Source organism: Carcharhinus amblyrhynchos, chromosome 1 (assembly GCF_965287045.1).
Source record: "Carcharhinus amblyrhynchos chromosome 1, sCarAmb.v2.hapA, whole genome shotgun sequence".
NCBI classification, from domain to species: Eukaryota; Metazoa; Chordata; class Chondrichthyes; order Carcharhiniformes; family Carcharhinidae; genus Carcharhinus; species Carcharhinus amblyrhynchos.
The window spans coordinates 78,362,317-78,380,091 of record NC_137324.1 but is presented as its reverse complement, the minus strand read 5'-3'; the positions used below and the strand labels follow the sequence as shown (position 1 = coordinate 78,380,091).

The following is a 17,775-nucleotide window of genomic DNA, read 5'->3' as shown; positions in this document are numbered from 1 at the left end:
GGAAAATTGTCACAAACCTTAGCCTTCTCTTGCAGTAAAATCTGCATTCACATTCCTCAGTTGGTAAACGGTTGGTAAAGCAATGTCTGTTGCAATCAAGGTCACTGTCACCCTGAACTTTGTTTCTTTGTACTCTTTCCAAGCTACTACAGCAAATTTAGTCACTCTGCATGTCTAAGCATTGTGTCAAGGTGGCTGATGTCATATTTGTGAAAGCAATTTCATCATATTCATGGAGCAAAGTAGGAGTGTGGGATTCACCCAGACTGCAAGTTTTCCCAGGTCTAGGGGCATGTCGTTAGTTGAGTCGCTGCAGATAAATACCCTTCCTGCATGAATTAAAATGGCCTCTATTTCATTAATGTACAATGGGTATGTGCGAATAGTAGTGAAATATATGCCTTCTTATTTGGTGACCACCTTGCATTCATCATCCAACCCCGGCCTCCTCACTCTTTGTCTTCTCCACAGCGATTGAGAGGTTGGCTACTTTCAGTAAAAAAGCAATTCCCTGCACACTTGACTAATAAGATCATAAGACCATAAGATAGAGGAGCAGGATTAGGCCATTTGGCCCACTGAGTCTACTCCGCCATTCAGTCATGGTTGATGTCATTCTCATTCCCATTCTCCTACCTTCTGCCCGTAATTCTTGATTCCCTTAATGATCACGAACTTATCATCTCTGTCTTAAAGATACTCAATGACTTGGCCTCTCCAGCCCTCTATAGCTATGAGTTCCACAGATTCACTACCCTCTGGCTGAAGAAATTCCTCCTCACCTCATTTTAAAGGAGCGTCCCTTCACTCTGATGTTGTACCCTTGAGTTCTAATTTCTTCCACTAGTGGAAACACCAGCTCCACGTCCATCTAGACCTCTCAATATTCTGAAAATTCAATTAGATCCTCCCTCAGCCTTCTAAACTCCATTGACTGTAGATCCAGTCCTCTCAACTGCTCCTCATATGACAAACCCTTCATTCCTAGCATCATTCTTGTGAGCCTCCTCTGCACCCTCTTCAAGGCCAGCATATCTTTCCTTAGGCCTGGGGCCCAAAACTGCTCACAATATTCCAAATAGGATGGGACTATAGCCTCAGCAATACACTGCTGCTCTTGCATTCTAGCCCTCTAGAAATGAATGCTAACATTGAATTTGCCCTCCTAACTGCCAACTGAACCTGCATGTTAACCTTAAGAGAGTCCTGAATCAAGGCTTCTAAGTCCCTTTGTGATTCAGATATCTGAAGCCTCTACCCATTTAGAAAATAGTCTCACCTCTATTTTTCCTACCAAAGTGCATAATTTCAGACTTTCCCACATTGTATTCCACCTGCCACTTCTTTGCCCTCTCTCCTATCCTGTCCAAGTCATTCCACAGCCTTCCCACTTCCTCAACGATACCTGTCCCTCTACATATCTTTGTATCATCTGCAAATTAGCAACCACGCCCTCAGTTCCATCTCCCAGATCATGAATCTATATAGTGAAAAGTTGTGGACCCAACATTAACCCCTGTGGAACACCACTAATCACCAGTTGCCATTCTGAAAAGGACCCCCTATCCCCACTTTCTGCCTTCTGTCTGTCAGCCAATCATCTAGTATCTTGTCTCTAACATTATTGGCTGTTAGCTTATTTAGCAACCTCCTGTAAGGCACCTTGTCAAAGGTTTTCGGGAATCATGTTCACGGGCTCTCCTTTGTCTAACTTCTTCATTATCTCCTCAAATAATTCTAACAGATTTGTCAGACATGACTTCCCTTTGAAAATGCCGTGCTGACTCAGCCCTATTTTGCCACGCATTTCCAAATACTTCACAATTTCATCCTTAATAGTGGAGTCCAAGATCTGACCCATGACTGAGGTCAGGCTAACTGGCCTATAATTTCCCATCTTCTGCCTCCCTCCTTTCTGAGTTCTCTTGGATCTTCCCTGACTCCAGTGATTCCTGAAAGATCACCACCAGTGCCTCCACAATCTCCTCAGCTATCTCCTTCAGAACCCTGGGGTGTAGTCCATCCAGTGCAGGTGATTTATCCACCATCAGACCTTTCAGCTTTCCTAGCATTTTCTCCTCAGAGATGGCCACTGCATTTACCTCTGCCCTCAACTCTCTTGAAGTTCTGACATGTTACTTGTGTCCTCCAAGTGAAGACTGTATAAAGTACCCATTCATTTCCTCTGCCATTTCCTTTTCCCCCATTACTATTTCTCTAACCTCATTTTCCACCAGTCCAATGTCCATTTTGCCTCTCTCTTACCTTTTATATATCTAAGAAATTCTTACAATCTTCTATATTACTAGCTAGCTTACCCTTACATTTCATCTTTTCCACACTTATTGTTTTTTAATTGTCCTCTGCTTGCTTTTAAAGGCTTCCCAATGCTTTGGCTTCCCACTATTCTTTGCCTCACAGTTTGGGGTCTTTCCTTTGTTTTTATGCTATCCCTGACTTCCCTTTCTGCGATGGTTGTCTCGCCTTCCTCTTAACATGCTTCCTCTTCCTTGGAATTAATTTATTTTGTGCCTTCTGAATTATTCCAAAAACTCCTGCCACTGTTGTTCCACAGCCTTTCCTGCTAGGCTTCCTTTCCAATCAAACCAGCCAGCTCCTCCCTCATAGCCTTGTAGTTTTCTTTACTCAGTTGTAGCACCGTTATATCCGATTCCAACGTCTCCCTCTCAAACCGCAAGGTGGATTCTGCCATATTATGGTCACTGCCCCTTAGGGGTTCCTTCATCTTAAGCTCCCTGGTCAAGTCTGCCTCATTACACATCATCAGATCCAGGAGTGCCTGTTCCTGGTGAGCTCTAGTACAAGCTGCTCCAAAAAATTATCCTGTAGACATTTCACAGAATGACTATGGTAATGGTGAACAGTGCAGGGTGTTTAGGGTGATTATGGTGATGGTGAATAGTGCATGATATTTAGGGTGATTATACTGATGGTGATAGTGCAGGATGTTTAGGGTGATTATGGTGATCGTGACACTGCAGGATGTTTAGGGTGATTATGGTGATGGTGAACTGTGCTGGATGTTTCAGGTGATTATGGTGATCGTAATAGTGCAGGGTATTTAGAATGATTATGGTGATGGTGAATAGTGCAGGGTGTTTAGGGTAATTATGGTGATGATGACAGTGACTGTGTGGGATGTTTAGGGTGATTATGGTGATGGTGAAGAGTGGGATGTTTAGGATGGCTATGGTGATAGTGTGGATATGCCGGCGTTGGACTGGGGTAAACACAGTAAAAAGTCTGACAGCACCAGGTTTCAGTCCAACCGATTTATTTGATAGTAAATTCACTAGCTTTCGGGTTAGCCCCTTCGTCAGGTGAATGGAGAGTTCTGGCCTCAGACAAAGCATATAAAGCACAGACAGTTTACAGATTACTGATTAGAATGTGAATCTTTACACCTAACCTGCTGTTCAAGTCTTAAAGTGGCTAACAATGTGTGTGGAAGGAGCACTGATCACAGGTTACAGGGATGTGTATTGTCTCCAGACAGTACAGTGAGTGAGGTTTTGCAAACCCAGGCAACTTGTGGGGGTTACAGATAGTGCGACATGAACCCAAGATCCCTGTTGAGACCGTCCTCATGTGTGCGGAACTTGGCTATCAGTCTCTGCCCAGCGACTCTGCGCTGTCGTGTGTCGTGAAGGCCGCCTTGGAGAATACTTACCCGAAGGTCAGAGGCTGAATGCCTGTGACCACTGAAGTGTTTGCCCACAGGAAGGGAACAGTCTTGCCTGGCGATTGTCAAGCGATGTTCATTCATCCATTGTCGTAACATCTGCATGGTCTCCCCAATGTACCATGCTTTGGGACATCCTTTCCTGCCTACCTGATATGTTGCAGGAAAGGATCAGGGAGGCAGGAAAGGATGTCCCGAAGCATGGTACATTGGGGAGACCATGCAGACGCCACAACAACGGATGAATGAACATCACTCGACAATCACCAGGCAAGACTGTTCCCTTCCTGTGGGCGAACACTTCAGTGGTCACGGGCATTCAGCCTCTGACCTTCGGGTAAGCATTCTCCAAGGCGGCCTTCACGACACACGACAGCGCGGAGTCGCTGAGCAGAGACTGATAGCCAAGTTCCGCACACATGAGGACGGTCTCAACAGGGATCTTGGGTTCGTGTCGCACTATCTGTAACCCCCATGACTTGCCTGGGTTTGCAAAACCTCACTCACTGTACTGTCTGGAGACAATACAAATCTGTTTAACCTGTGATCAGTGCTCCTTCCACACACATTGTTAGCCACTTTAAGACTTGAACAGCAGGTTAGGTGTGAAGATTTGCATCCTCATCAGTAATCTGTAAACTGTCTGTGCTTTATATGCTTTGTCTGAGGCCAGAACTCTCCATTCACCTGATGAAGGGGCTAACCCGAAAGCTAGTGAATTTACTATCAAATAAATCGGTTGGACTGAAACCTGGCGTTGTCAGACTTTTTACTATGGTGATGGTGACAGTGTGGGATGTTTAGGGTGATTATGGTGATGGTGAAGTGCAGGATGTTTAGGGTGATTATGGTGATGGTGAAAGTGTGGGATGTTTAGGGTGATTATGGTAATGGTGAAGTGCAGGATGTTTAGGGTGATTATGGTGATGGTGAAGTGTAGGATGTTTAGGGTGATTATGGTGATGGTGTTGGTGAATAGTATGGGGTGCTTCGGGTAATTATGGTGATGATGACGGTAACAGTGCGGGATGTTTAGGGTAATTATGGTGATGGTAAGGGGATGAGCTGGGTCCAGATTTGCGCATGCTCGGTGTCTCCGCCGCCGATGTGATGTTTAACTGTTCTGATGTCGGTTTACTTGGTGCCGTTTGGCTCGTTTTCGCCGCGATGTTTCTTATCTTTGTGATTTTTCACAATGTATCGACTGGTTCAGGCATCTTCGCTCTTTTATTTCAGGATTTTATGCGTTACGGTAAAAGCAAACAGTATTTCTTCGAGCGGCCGCCGTGGCTGCGGGGCCTGGATCTGCCCAAAAGGTAAAAGGCAGCCGGAGGACCGAGTGTTAAAAGCTCAAACTCTTCATTAGCGCCCAGTCAACACAAAAACATTGGCTGAGGTGTGATCAGAAGCTCAGCCTGTGTCTCTGGCCCAGGAAGACACTCAGGCAATGCTGTGCTTGTGCTCGCCTCCAGGCCGATATTTGAATGCGGTACTGAGGGAGTGAGTGCTGCGCTGTCGGAGGTACATTTGACTTCACAGGTTAATGAGAGACTGCATCTGACCTGCTGGCACTCCCAACAACACTAAGGGGGCTGGACACCAGGCGGGACAAAGCAGCCCACTTAGAACATGGAACAATATAGCACTGGATCAGGCCCTTCCGCCCAGCAAGATGTTTTGCTAAACATCACACCAAATTAAACTAATCCCTTTTGCTTGCCGTTGGTCCATACCCTTTATCCCTTAGGCTTACCTAAATGCCCCTATTGTATCTGCCTACACCATCACCCTTGGCAGTGTGTTCCAGACATCCACAGCCTGCTGTGTAAAAAAAAAACTTGCCCCCACATCTCCTTTGAACTTTCCCCTCTCACCTAAAGTGCATGATTGGCATCCCTTGCACAAACACAAACTCCTGCCACCACTTACACTGTAGAGCTCACCAAGGTTCCTTAGGCAGCACCTTCCAGACCCACGACCACTACCATCTCAAAGGACAAGGGTAGCAGATATCTTTGAACACTGCCGCCTGGAGGTTCCCCTCCAAGGCACTTACTACCCTGACTTGAAAATATGTTGCTGTTCTTCCACTGTCGCTGGGTCAAAGTCCTGGAACTCCCTTCCCAGCAGCGCCCTGGGTGCACCTCTACCTCAGGGATTGCAGCAGCTCAAGAAGTCTACTCATTGCCACCTTCTCAAGGGCAACTAGGGATGGGCAATAAATGCTGGCCTAGCCAGCTACACCCACATTCCATAAGTCAATTTTAAAAATGCTTTAAAGAAAGGCAGCTTAATTAACAAAGTATATGTGGGACTTTACTGTGCACTAATTGGCTGCCATGGTTTTTACATGACAACAATGACACGCCAAAAATTATTTCATTGGCTGTAAAGTGCTTTATGTTGACATGAAGCTGTGAATGGGGATATATAAATTCAAGTGTTTTTACATGACCTTGATTCACGTAATAGCAACTCTCATTTTTGGTATCATATTCAAGGAGGGTACTATGGTTGTTCATAGCATCTTAGGTTCTTGGTAGCACAGCTGCTGGTAATCCATGTGGTTTGACAGTAGCAAGGACAGGATTGGTTGTGTCTTGTCTAACTGAATACTTCACTAATATTTACTACTCAGACTGGCAAATCATGGATTAGGTAAAATACCAGAAGGTTGTTCGCTGGTGAGGTTATTGCAGAAGGTCAGGGGACATGGAGTTGGGGGTAGGGTGTTAGCGTGGATAGAGGATTGGTTGGCAAATAGGAGGCAGAGAGTGGGGGTCAATGGGTGCTATTCGGATTGGCGGTTGGTGACTAGTGGGGTGCCCCAGGGGTCGGTGCTGGGGCCTCAGCTATTTACCATTTATATAGATGATCTGGAGGAGGGAACCGAGTGCAGGGTGTCGAAATTTGCTGATGACACCAAGATTGGGGGAAAGGCAAATTGTGCGGAGGGTGTGGAGAGTCTGCAGAAGGATCTAGATAGGCTGGGCGAATGGGCCAGGAAATGGCAAATGGAATTTAATATTGGCAAGTGTGAGGTGGTCCACTTTGGTAGGAAGAATGGTAGGAAGGACTATTATTTACGTGGCGAAAAACTGCAGCAGGCGACGGTGCAGAGGGACCTCGGGGTCCTTGTGCATGAGTCGCAAAAACCCAGCTTGCAGGTGCAGCAGGTGGTCAGGAAGGCGAATGGGATGCTGGCCTTCATAGCGAGGGGGATTGAATATAAAAGTAGGGAGGTCTTGCTGCAGCTGTATAGGGCATTGGTGAGGCCGCAGCTGGAGTACTGTGTGCAGTTTTGGGCGCCGCACCTGCGCAAGGATATTTTGGCCCTGGAGGGAGTGCAGAGGAGGTTTACTAGGCTGATACCGGAGTTGAGGGGGTTGAGCTATGAGGAGAGGCTGAATAAACTAGGCTTGTACTCGCTAGAGTTTAGAAGAATGAGGGGAGATCTCATTGAGACGTATAAGATGATGAATGGGATGGATAGGATAGAGGTGGAGAGACTCTTCCCGCTCAAAAAAGACAGTAGGACTAGGGGGCACAGCCTCAAGATAAAGGGGAGGCGGTTTAGAACGGAGTTGAGGAGGAACTTCTTCACTCAAAGGGTGGTGAATCTCTGGAATTCTCTGCCTGTTGAAGTGGTGGAGGCTGCCTCGCTAAATATTTTTAAGAAGCGGGTTGATGGGTTTTTGATAAGAGAGGGGATTAAGGGTTATGGGGAGAGGGCGGGAAAGTGGAACTGAGCCACGACAGATCAGCCATGATCTTATTGAATGGCGGGGCAGGCTCGAAGGGCTAGATGGCCTACTCCTGCTCCTATTTCTTATGTTCTTATGTTCTTATAAATGTCTGGGCTAAGTAAGGAGAAAGCAAATGGGTTTTAATTGGTTTTAAAACATCTACTCAGGACACTTTCTAATGATAAGTGATAGAGATGCAGACTAACTAAAAATATAATTAGAATTTCATAAACAGGAAGAATATAGAAAACTCAGATAATTACAAGTCTGGGAGTCTGATCAGATGATTATGGTTACACCACTGACCATTTTGGCATTTTATTGAGATTTTATCATCTGTTTGCTGGTACTATTTTAATCTGAATTATGCTTGCTTTACTGGATAATTACAGGTTTTTTTTTACTTTGAAAAAGTAAACTGTAGACACAGAAATTGGTTTTCAACTTTGTTACCTGTACTCAAGAGGGTATTATCTGCCTTCTGTAAGCCTATTTGATTTTTATTCTATTAAAATCAGTGTTGTAGAGGACATAACATGAATATAAACATGTTATAAACATAACATATTTATAACATGAATAGTTTCACAATTATTAGTCTGGTTTTGAGAAAAGAACCAGTTACACTAACATATTGATGACTAGTTAATTGAACAGGTTAGCCTGCTGTTCTTTTCATCTCTGGGTTTCAATCCACCTCAGACTGAGATGACATTTTCCTCTGATAGTTGTAAACATTCTAGGATGGACCCCGTTTATTTCCCAGTATAAAAAAGAAGTAAAATTGCCTGTAATTCAGAATTGAATAATACACAAATGTCAACAGCACAACTTGTTTAGGAAGCAGGAACATCTAGTATTCATACAGATGTGATTTAGAAAAGGTGAAGTAGAAGTGCTTTTATATTCCATTCACTTTATTATGCTTCTGATGGCAGAACAATAAACTCAAGATGGCAGTACTCACTTGAGAGGTTTCAAGGTCCATGTGAAATGGTGGATTCCACAAGAGCCATTGTTTCTGGCTGCCATTGGATCTAGTGCCTATCCAGATCAACAATTTACGGGCTTCCTTGGGCCTTAGGGGAACAATAGAGACCAGAAAACTAAAGTTATGAATGTGAACAGATTTATTTTATCTAGTATGGAGGAATCTCACCTTCCAGTGTAAATGATTAAGTTTCCACGCAACTCGTACCTTCAGGCTGTATTTACAGGGATGTATCCTGAAGAATTATGCAATATAAATAGGCTGCCTTTCCACTTCAGATATTGTGTTGTACTCAATGTGAGAATAATGTTCAAAAATTGAAAATTGCATCATAATACATTTTATATTTCAAAATGAATCGCTTCCCTTTGAGCCTTAATGACACAGAAAATATTCCTGTTGTCAGAGCAGAAAATATATTAAAATTAGGTAGTTTCAGTCTATTTTCTGGGTGTTAACCTCATATGAGGAATCACAACATGGCACAACTTGACACCAAATTGGCAGTCTTACTGAGGAAGAGCTGTAAGAATGACTGTGGAAGTTGGAAAACAAAAACTAACGAATGAATGTGGGTTTCGGTCCAGGTTAACTTGAAGGATTGGAGCAAACTATACAATTCTGCATTGAATCTATGCTGTAGGATGACCTTTGGGGGTTCATTCCTGAGATCGAGCCAAAAGCAGAAAATATTCCATCCTTGCTCCTAACATATGTTATGTGAGCAAAGAAACTTGTCATAATGTTTTGTTTTTGGATCTAGTCATAATTCACTTTGTTCTACATTTTCTACAGATGGTTTTCACATTTCTATGTAGTTTCTGTAATATGGAACACTTTTCTACTTGGAATTACTTGTCAGAGACTCTTTTTTGGCCACCCGTTCCCAATCTGGCTTCAAAGACTGCTCAGCTTGCTGTGTGGAAATGTATTGCACTTAAAATCTGGCAAGTATTAAACCACCTTTTGTTATTGGACAAATAAAACAGTATCAGGCAGAGTTTGAAAGCAAAGTGCATTGACAATGCTGGTTAGTAAGGAATAAGTTAAAGCATTTTCTAATAAGATTCCCAATCTTGCATGTGGGAAACCAGAAGGATGGGGAAATCTGCTGAGTCAATGCAGATTAGAATTAATAATTGGAATTGGTTAGAAATTAGTGTAATTTATCCAGTATGCATTAAGAATGTTTATCTTTATGCTGCAACATAATTTCACTAGAGTTACATTTTCAGCAAACATTTTCACTTATTTATATTGGAATGAATAAATCAAGCATGACACCACTCTTGGACAATGATAACATTAAGTCTTGTAATCAATTTCCAATGCAAAATTATGTACAATAACAAGGAAATAACTTGTATTTATCGTGCCTTTCACAACCTCAATACTCTTCCAAAGTATTTCACAAGCAGTGAAGTATTTTTAAATGTTGTTACTGTTGTAATATAGAGAAATGTTGTTACCAAATAGTAAACAGTAAGGTTGCAGAACAGTAATGAGAAAATTGTTGTGATGATCTGTGTGAGTGATTTTGATTGTGATCTGGTGTAAATTTATCCAGCGAGAGCTCCCCTCTCCTGATCTTTGACTGGTATCATGGAATCATTTATGTCCACCTAAAAATGATGGATATGGCCTTTTCCACATGGCACCGCTGACAATACAAAAATTTCTCAGCACTAAACTAAGATTTCTGCTCAAGCCTCAAGTGGGGTCTTTAACTTTCTGAAACAAGAGAGCTACTTTTGACCCTGGACAAATGTAAACAAGATTAAGGACATTAAAAACGTATATTTTAAATGTGCATTTTTTAAAGTTGCCTCATAGAATCTTACATTGTAGAAGGAGGCCAGTCAGCCCATCAAGTCTGTACCAACCACAATCCCACCTATCCCCATAACCCCATGCATTTACCTTAGTCTCCTGACACTAAGGGGCAATTTGACATGGCCAATCCACCTAACCTGTACATCTATGTTTCTTTCTCAGGCGATGAACTGTCCATTTTGTTGGTCCAAACGATGTTGTGCGTGCAGGCTATTCGACGCCTTATAGAGTGCCTCTTTACCTCTGTATTTTCAAATGGAGTTATTCACCCTGTACAGTATTGCTGGGGTTTAGTTTATTATGTGCTTGTTGGTTTAACAGTACACTGTGAAGGACCCATTCTTACAACCAAAGGTAAGTTTTTATATACGTAACTGAAGTATGTGCGTGGATTGCAGCTTTTTTGCATTGAATTCTGTATGCCATATGCTCACCCGTTCTATTAGCTTATGTCATCCTGAAGCCTATGACTATTTTCTGCTTTTTTTTTACTGTGCTTCTACATTTTGTCAACAGCAAAACGCCCAGTTGTGCCCAGTACCTGAATTTCAAATTATTAAGTACTGCTAATCTCTCTCGTGCCACTTTATGTATTTTTATGTCATCCAGTACCCTGGCAATCCCCTTATTGACCTTAGTTTTGATAAAATCCTCTTCCTTGGCAAACACTACAAAATACTCAGTGCCTCCACTTTCACCATAGATCTGAATTCGTGTCTCAATTAACTTCTTCATTTATAATAAACTTAAGGAATTTTTGTGAATAGCGGTGATACAAAAACCTAACTGGTAACTTGTTAGGCACAGCTGCATGTTGACGATTGTTTCCTATAGTGCCACTAAATAACCCAATTTATAGCTTCTCTTGGATTTTCCACTTAATTACATATCCTGAGCTAACCTGGAAGAAGTCTACACCTAGGAACTACTTGCTGTTACAGCAACATCATTCCATTAGTTTTTATCCCCTTCAGTTGTTTGAGGTAATGGAGAGGGATAATAAATTGTTGTTGATATTGCATATATGGACTTCCAAAAGGCATTTGATAATGTACTACTTCATACACTAGTGAGCAAAGTAGAAACCCATGAGGTTAAATAGGCAGTGGCAGCATTGATACAAAGTAGTTATAAGACAAAAAGCAGAGAGTAGTGGTGAACAGTTGTTTTTTGATTTGATTTATTATTGTCACATGTATTAGTATATAGCGGAAAGTATTATTCCTTGCACGCCATATAGGCAAAGCATACCGTACATTGGGAAGGAAAGGAGAGAGTACAGAATGTAGTATAGAACAAAATTACACCACAGGAACAAGCCCTTTGGCCCTCCAAGCCTGCACTGACTGTGATGCCCAACAGAACGAAAATCCCCGATCCTTCCAGTGACCATATCTCTCTATTCTCATCCTTATCATGTCAAAAATATGTTATGTGTCATGCGTTACAGTCATGGCTAGGTTGTAGAGAAAGATCAACTTAATACAAGGTAGGTTTATTCAAACGTCTGATAGCAGCAGAGAAAAAGCTGTTTTTGAGATGGTTGGTATGTGATCTCAGACTTTTGTAACCTTTTCCCAACAGAAGAATGTGGAAGAGAGTAAATCCAGGGTGCAAGGGGTTCTTGATTATGCTGGCTGTTTTTCTGAGGCAGTGGGAAGTGTTGACAGTGTCAGTGCATGGGAGGCTGATTTGAGTGATGGACTGGGCTTCATTCACAACCCTTTGTAGTTTCTTGCAATCATACCAAGCTGTAATACAACCAGAAAGAATGCTTTCTATGGTGCATCTGTTGAGGTTGGTGAGGGTTGTAGCGAATGTGCCAAATTTCCTTAGCTTTCTGAGAAAATAGAGGCACTGATAGACTTTCTTAACTATAGTGTCTGCATGAGGGACCAGGACAGGTTATTGTTGGTCTGGACACCTAAAAACTTGAAGCTTTCGACCATTTCTACTTCATCCCCATTGACGTGGACGGGCATGCCCTCCACTATGCTTCCTGAAGTCAATGACTATCGCCTTCATTTTGTTGCTATTGGGGGAGAGATTATTGTCATTGCATCAGTTCACTTCCTGTACTGTGTCTCGTCATTGTTTGAGATCCGAACCACTATGGTGGCGTCATCAGCAAATTTGAAATTGAGTTCGAGGGGAATTTGGCTATACAGTGTATACAGAGCATAGTAAGGGGCCAAGGACACAGCCTTTTGGAGTGCCGTTGTTGAGGGTGATCGTGGAGGAGGTGTTGTTGCCTATCCTTACTAACTGCTGTTTGTGGGTTAGGGAGTCTCTGATCCAGTTGTAGAGGGAGGAGCTGAGTCCCAAGCCATGAAGTTTGGAGATGAGTCTCATAGGAATAATGGTGTTAAAGACTGAGCTGTAATCTGAATAGGAATCTGACATAGATGTCCTTGGTATCTTGGTACTCCAGGATTGAGGGTAGTGTCAGGGAGATGACATCTGCTGTGGATCTGTTGTGGCGATAGGCGAACTGTTGTGGATCTAAGCTACCTGGGACAGAAATTGATTTGTGCCATGACTAACCTTTTGTTTTTCAGATGGGAGAGAAGTATACAGAGGTGTTCTCCAGGATTTTATTCGGATCACTGTCCTTTTTGATGTATGAACCAGATTTGACACATATATGGCACGTAATTTCAAAGTTTGCAGATAACATGAAACTAAGAAATGCATTAAATTGTGAGGTGGATAGTAACACACCAGGAGGACTTGGATGCACTATCGAAGAAAGCATGCAATTTAGTGCAGAGAAGTGTAGAGTAATGTATTTAGATAGGAAGAATGTGGAGTGGTAATGTAAACAAAACAATTTAAAAGGTGTGTAGTGAGATGTACCTGGTCAGCGCATTAATAAATATTTGAAGGTGGGAAGCCAAGTTGAGATGGTTGTTAAAAGCTTATAGGATCTTAGGTGTGGACCACAAAAACCAATGTGTTATGCAAAATTTTAGAAGGTTAGTTGCCAATCAAGTAATATGTTTGATTCCAGGTACTACATTTTAGGAAGGATGTCAAGGTCTTCAAGAGAATGAAGGAGAGATTTAGACTAGAGAAATAGAGGGAATGTTAGGGGCAGATGTAATAAAGATGTTCAAAATTATGAACTGTTTGAAGTGGCAGAAGGTTGGTAAGAGGTCACAGATTTAAGATAATTGGCAAAAGAACCAGAGATAAGATCAGAATTCTTAATTTGATTCTGAATGCACTGCCTACTAGGATGGTGGAACTAAATTCAGTAAGCTTTCAAAAGGGAGTTGGACAAATACTTTACAGGGAATGTTTTGCAGGAGAGTGGGACTGAAAGGGCAATTAGGGATGGCCAATAAATGCCGGCCTAGTCTGCGATGCCCATAATCTTGTAAATGAATAGAAAAAAATCACAGTCATTGTGGTATTATTCTGTTTATCTTTGTACCTTTGTGCTTAGTTAAAGATGCAAATCAGGATGTGAAGTGCATTGTTCTTTAAGGATGAAGTTATGCTGCTATTTTAATTTTGGTTGGACATCAAGTGCACCGTGACTTGATCTGATTCTTGGGCAGACCAAGGTCTAAGATGTGTGTGAACCCTTTCAGGAAATCATTTTCTGTGGCATTTGAGTTTGCACTAGTTATATCGACACTTTGTGTCCAATTATACCATGAATCTGAATTTCGTTGCTGCAGTATAGGTGCAGCCTAAAGTACAATGTTTACATGTGATTTGTTATTTAATCATTCTTTATCCTTGTTAGTGTATACTGTTCGAGACCTGTTTGCACAAGGGAAATGGTACCATGCAGCTGGAATAATGCTATTTTTCTGGGCAACAGTTCATCACCATAAGAGTCATGTGATATTGGCCAGTCTAAGGAAGAACAAATTGGGTAAGATCATTATGCAATAGTTTTGTAAACGAGAAATGAAACTGACCTTCCTGATTATCCATAACATTGCAAGCAAAGATGTTTTACACTCTGTAAATTTAGTAATGATTGCCCTACAAAATGCCTGTTATTTAATAATTATAAAATTGTCTTCAAATTTCAGTTCAATACTATAACGTGCAGAATACCATTTAAGTTGACAAGCATTTTGTAAAATGTAACGTGCTATGTAATGCAGTAATTCTTGTACTCATGATCAATTTGATCTGACAAAACAAAAGGTGAAGAGACAGCTCAATTTTAGTTATCGGCCAGAAGCTACTTTTTCTTCCAAATTTCATCCCTTCAATTGAACCGACTCATGGTATAATGATTTGCATGATACTCAGCACCATTCACAACTCCTTAGATACTGAAACAGTTTCTGCCCAAATGCATCAAGACCTGGAGAATATCCAGGGTTGGGCTGACACGCTACATGTACCAGGCAAAGACCATCTCCAACAAGAAAGATTCTAACAATTGTGTCTTGACATTCAGTGGCATTACCAACACTTAATTCCCTCACTATCAACATCCTGGACATTATCATTGACCAGAAACTGAACTGGACTATATGAATACTGTAGCTACACGAGCATATCGAAAGCTAGGAATCTTATGGCAAGTAACGCTCGCCCCAACTTTCCAAAGTCTGTCGACCATCTACAAAGTACAAATCAGGAATATATATTCTCCACTGCCTGGATGAGTGCAACTCCAACAACATTCAAGAATCTCAGCACTATCTAAGACAATGTGGCATGCTTGATTGGCACCATAGCCACAAGCATTCACTCATTTCACCTCCAATACACAGTGACAGCAATGTATACCATCTACAAGATGCACTAACATGCCTTAGTCAGCACCTTCCAAACCCATAACTGTACTATCTAGAAGGACAAGGGTGACAGATGCATGATAACACCACCACTTGGAAGTTCCCTTCCAGGCCACACAATCCTAATTTGGAAATATATCACTGTGAAAGTATATCACCGTTCCTTCATTCTAGCTGGGTCACAATCCTGGAACTCCATCCCTAACAACACTGTGGACGTACCAGCACCACATGGACTGCAGCAGTTCAAGAAGGCAGCTCACTGCTATCTTCTTGAGGGCAATTAGGGATGGGAAATAAATGCTGGCCGAGCCAGCAACATCTACATACCATAAATGAATAATAAAAAGATCTGTTATTTTTGATTGTCCCTCTTATCAATGTAAAAATATCCAACCTTACTTGGTCCTAATGGTATGGACACAATAAGAAATTCGATGATCTGGAAACCACAAATGAAAAGCCACATTTTACTACGTGGTATGGAGGGTTGAAGTACGAGCAGACTTGCTGTCCAGTTATGGAAACTATGTAGTCACAGGAGGAAATTTGGAGAAAGTAACTTCTGTACGGGAATGAGAGAATTAAATTAGGTCATTGAGATTTGCATTTATTTGATGCTTACAAGATGCATTTTCATTAGTTTTAACTGTACAGATGTAGATAGTCAGTAGAAATACACAAATTTACTTTTGTAGAATGTAGACATCGAGGTTTCTGAATAAAATAACCTCTGCTTTTCCCAAATACTGTAGCATATATTCTGTATTCAGACAATCAAAAATTCAACTGTTAAATTTTTCACTCAGAGTCTCTGTCAGATGATATTTGGTAGAGATTTTCCTTTCCAAAAAGCAACTTGTCTCAGTGTATGTTCCTTTTAATTCCCCTTTTGATGACAGTAAAGTTGTGAAGGAATTATCTTGGTTTTTGGAATATTTTTAAAATTGAAACTTATATGCTAAATCATGAGCTGTAAGTGGGATTTGCTTGATGTACTTCACCCACATAATGAACTGTTTCTGTTGTTAATCTACAGGTGAAGTGATTAACTTCAAGCATAGCATTCCCTATGGTGACTGGTTTGAAATAGTTTCCTGCCCACATTACTTGGCTGAACTGCTGATCTACCTTGCTATAAGTGTGACCTTTGAAGGACGACACCTTACTTGGTGGTTTGTTGTGTTGTATGTGTTATTCAGTCATGCAATGATGGCCATGCTATGTCATGAATTCTATGTGAAAAAGTTTGACACATACCCAAAAAAACGGAAAGCATTCATACCTTTTATATTTTAATACTATTTTCATTATACCTTGTATCATAATGCATCTCCTGTTACTGCGTTGTATTTGATGCTATAAAATTCACAAAAGCCAACTTGTATGTTATTTCTTACAATTAATCCTTTACTTTGGCATTGATGAATTTGATTTTTTTAATGCCTGAATTTGTGTAATTGTGGACCTTAAGGTAAACACCTTATAAATACATATGAAGAGCTGAAGTGTAGTACTAAGGCAAGTCTTTAAAAGAAGTAGTTTTAAATGAGTCTTTAATTGCATCATTTTTTTCAGTTGCACCTTACTGTTGGAAGCTTCTCTTCCCTTCTTAACAATGATGCTGTTACCAAACAGGTATATGGAATGAGAACAATCAGTCTAGCAAATGCCTTCTTCTCAGGTACTTTATATGTATTGTCTTCCAGATCATCATTTTGCTGAAATTCTATACCCTGTGTACTTTTGTAATACTTATCATGTTTACAATTATCAATGCATTCTGTCTGTATATTGTCCAAATGTTCCAAATAGCTTTTGTATTTGTATTTTGTACCATGATGGTGACTTAACGATGAAATGTTTGTGAAAATTAATAACTGCGTTGCTAGAAAATAAATAGATTAAAATTCTCACAATGCAAATTTCTTGCAGGTGTCACACTTCTGGTGTTGTTTTCTGTACTTTTTGCCTTGCAATCAAATGTGATTACACTTGTCCTTCATTGAGAACTCCCAGCTCTTTACAAGGTACAGGGAATCATGGCGATGTGCTCTATTACACTGCTGTTCTGAGCTCCATAATGCCTGGTAATTCCCAGCCACTGCATTTTGTTTCCTTTCTCTGAGTTGTGCTCTTTTCCTATCACTGCTGCTGTCCTACCTTGTTCATGCCTATTTTTCCTGCCCCTAAAATGATCCTGCAGTGGTTTTTCTTTCCACTACCCCCTCCTTCACCTAAACTGATCAGTAGTTTCCCTCCTATTCCTGCAAAGGAAAGATGTGAAAAGCAATGTTCTGGTGTAATCAGAATAATACTTAATGCTACATACCTCTGGAGGTATGTAGCATTAAGAGTATATTTGTGAAAGTATACCATGTTTCTGATGCAGACAAATTTAATATTAAATCTTTTGGAAAGACAGAATCCAAGTCACTGAGTATTATCTTGGGACTCATAAGAATGATTAGAGAGATAAACAACAGTAGCTATGAGGATAGATTGGAGAGGTTGGGACTGTTTTCCTTGAAGAAAAGAAGGCTGAAAAGAGACTTGATTGAGGTATTCAATGTCCTGAGGGGTATGGACAGAGTAAATAGTGAAAAACCTCCCATTCGATAGCATCAGGAACTAGGGAGCACAGATTCAACTTAATTGGCACAAGGAGTAAAAACGATGTGAGATGGTGGTTGGAATCTGGACCGTACTTCCAAAGGGTGGTGAATATCATTT

The 17,775-nt window shown here is 41.2% G+C and overlaps 1 protein-coding gene across 1 annotated transcript; it reads left to right on the top strand.

Annotated features, from left to right (window-relative positions):
* The first annotated feature begins 4,794 nt into the window (after positions 1–4,794).
* On the top strand, positions 4,795–16,955 carry srd5a3 (steroid 5 alpha-reductase 3). The gene is made up of 5 exons (XM_080187434.1): positions 4,795–5,019; positions 9,236–9,387; positions 10,436–10,627; positions 14,028–14,159; positions 16,082–16,955. The coding sequence occupies exons 1-5, from the start codon at positions 4,814–4,816 to the stop codon at positions 16,339–16,341; spliced, it is 942 nt and encodes a 313-aa protein (XP_080043560.1). The 5' UTR covers positions 4,795–4,813; the 3' UTR covers positions 16,342–16,955.
* The last annotated feature ends 820 nt before the right edge of the window (positions 16,956–17,775 follow it).

Coding starts and splice junctions, on each gene's coding strand:
- srd5a3 (XM_080187434.1), top strand. CDS start 4,814: ATGTTTAACTGTTCTGATGTCGGTTTACTTGGTGCCGTTTGGCTCGTT. Junction 5,020..9,235: donor GGCCTGGATCTGCCCAAAAG/GTAAAAGGCAGC, acceptor CATTTTCTACAG/ATGGTTTTCACATTTCTATG. Junction 9,388..10,435: donor TGTATTGCACTTAAAATCTG/GCAAGTATTAAA, acceptor TTTCTTTCTCAG/GCGATGAACTGTCCATTTTG.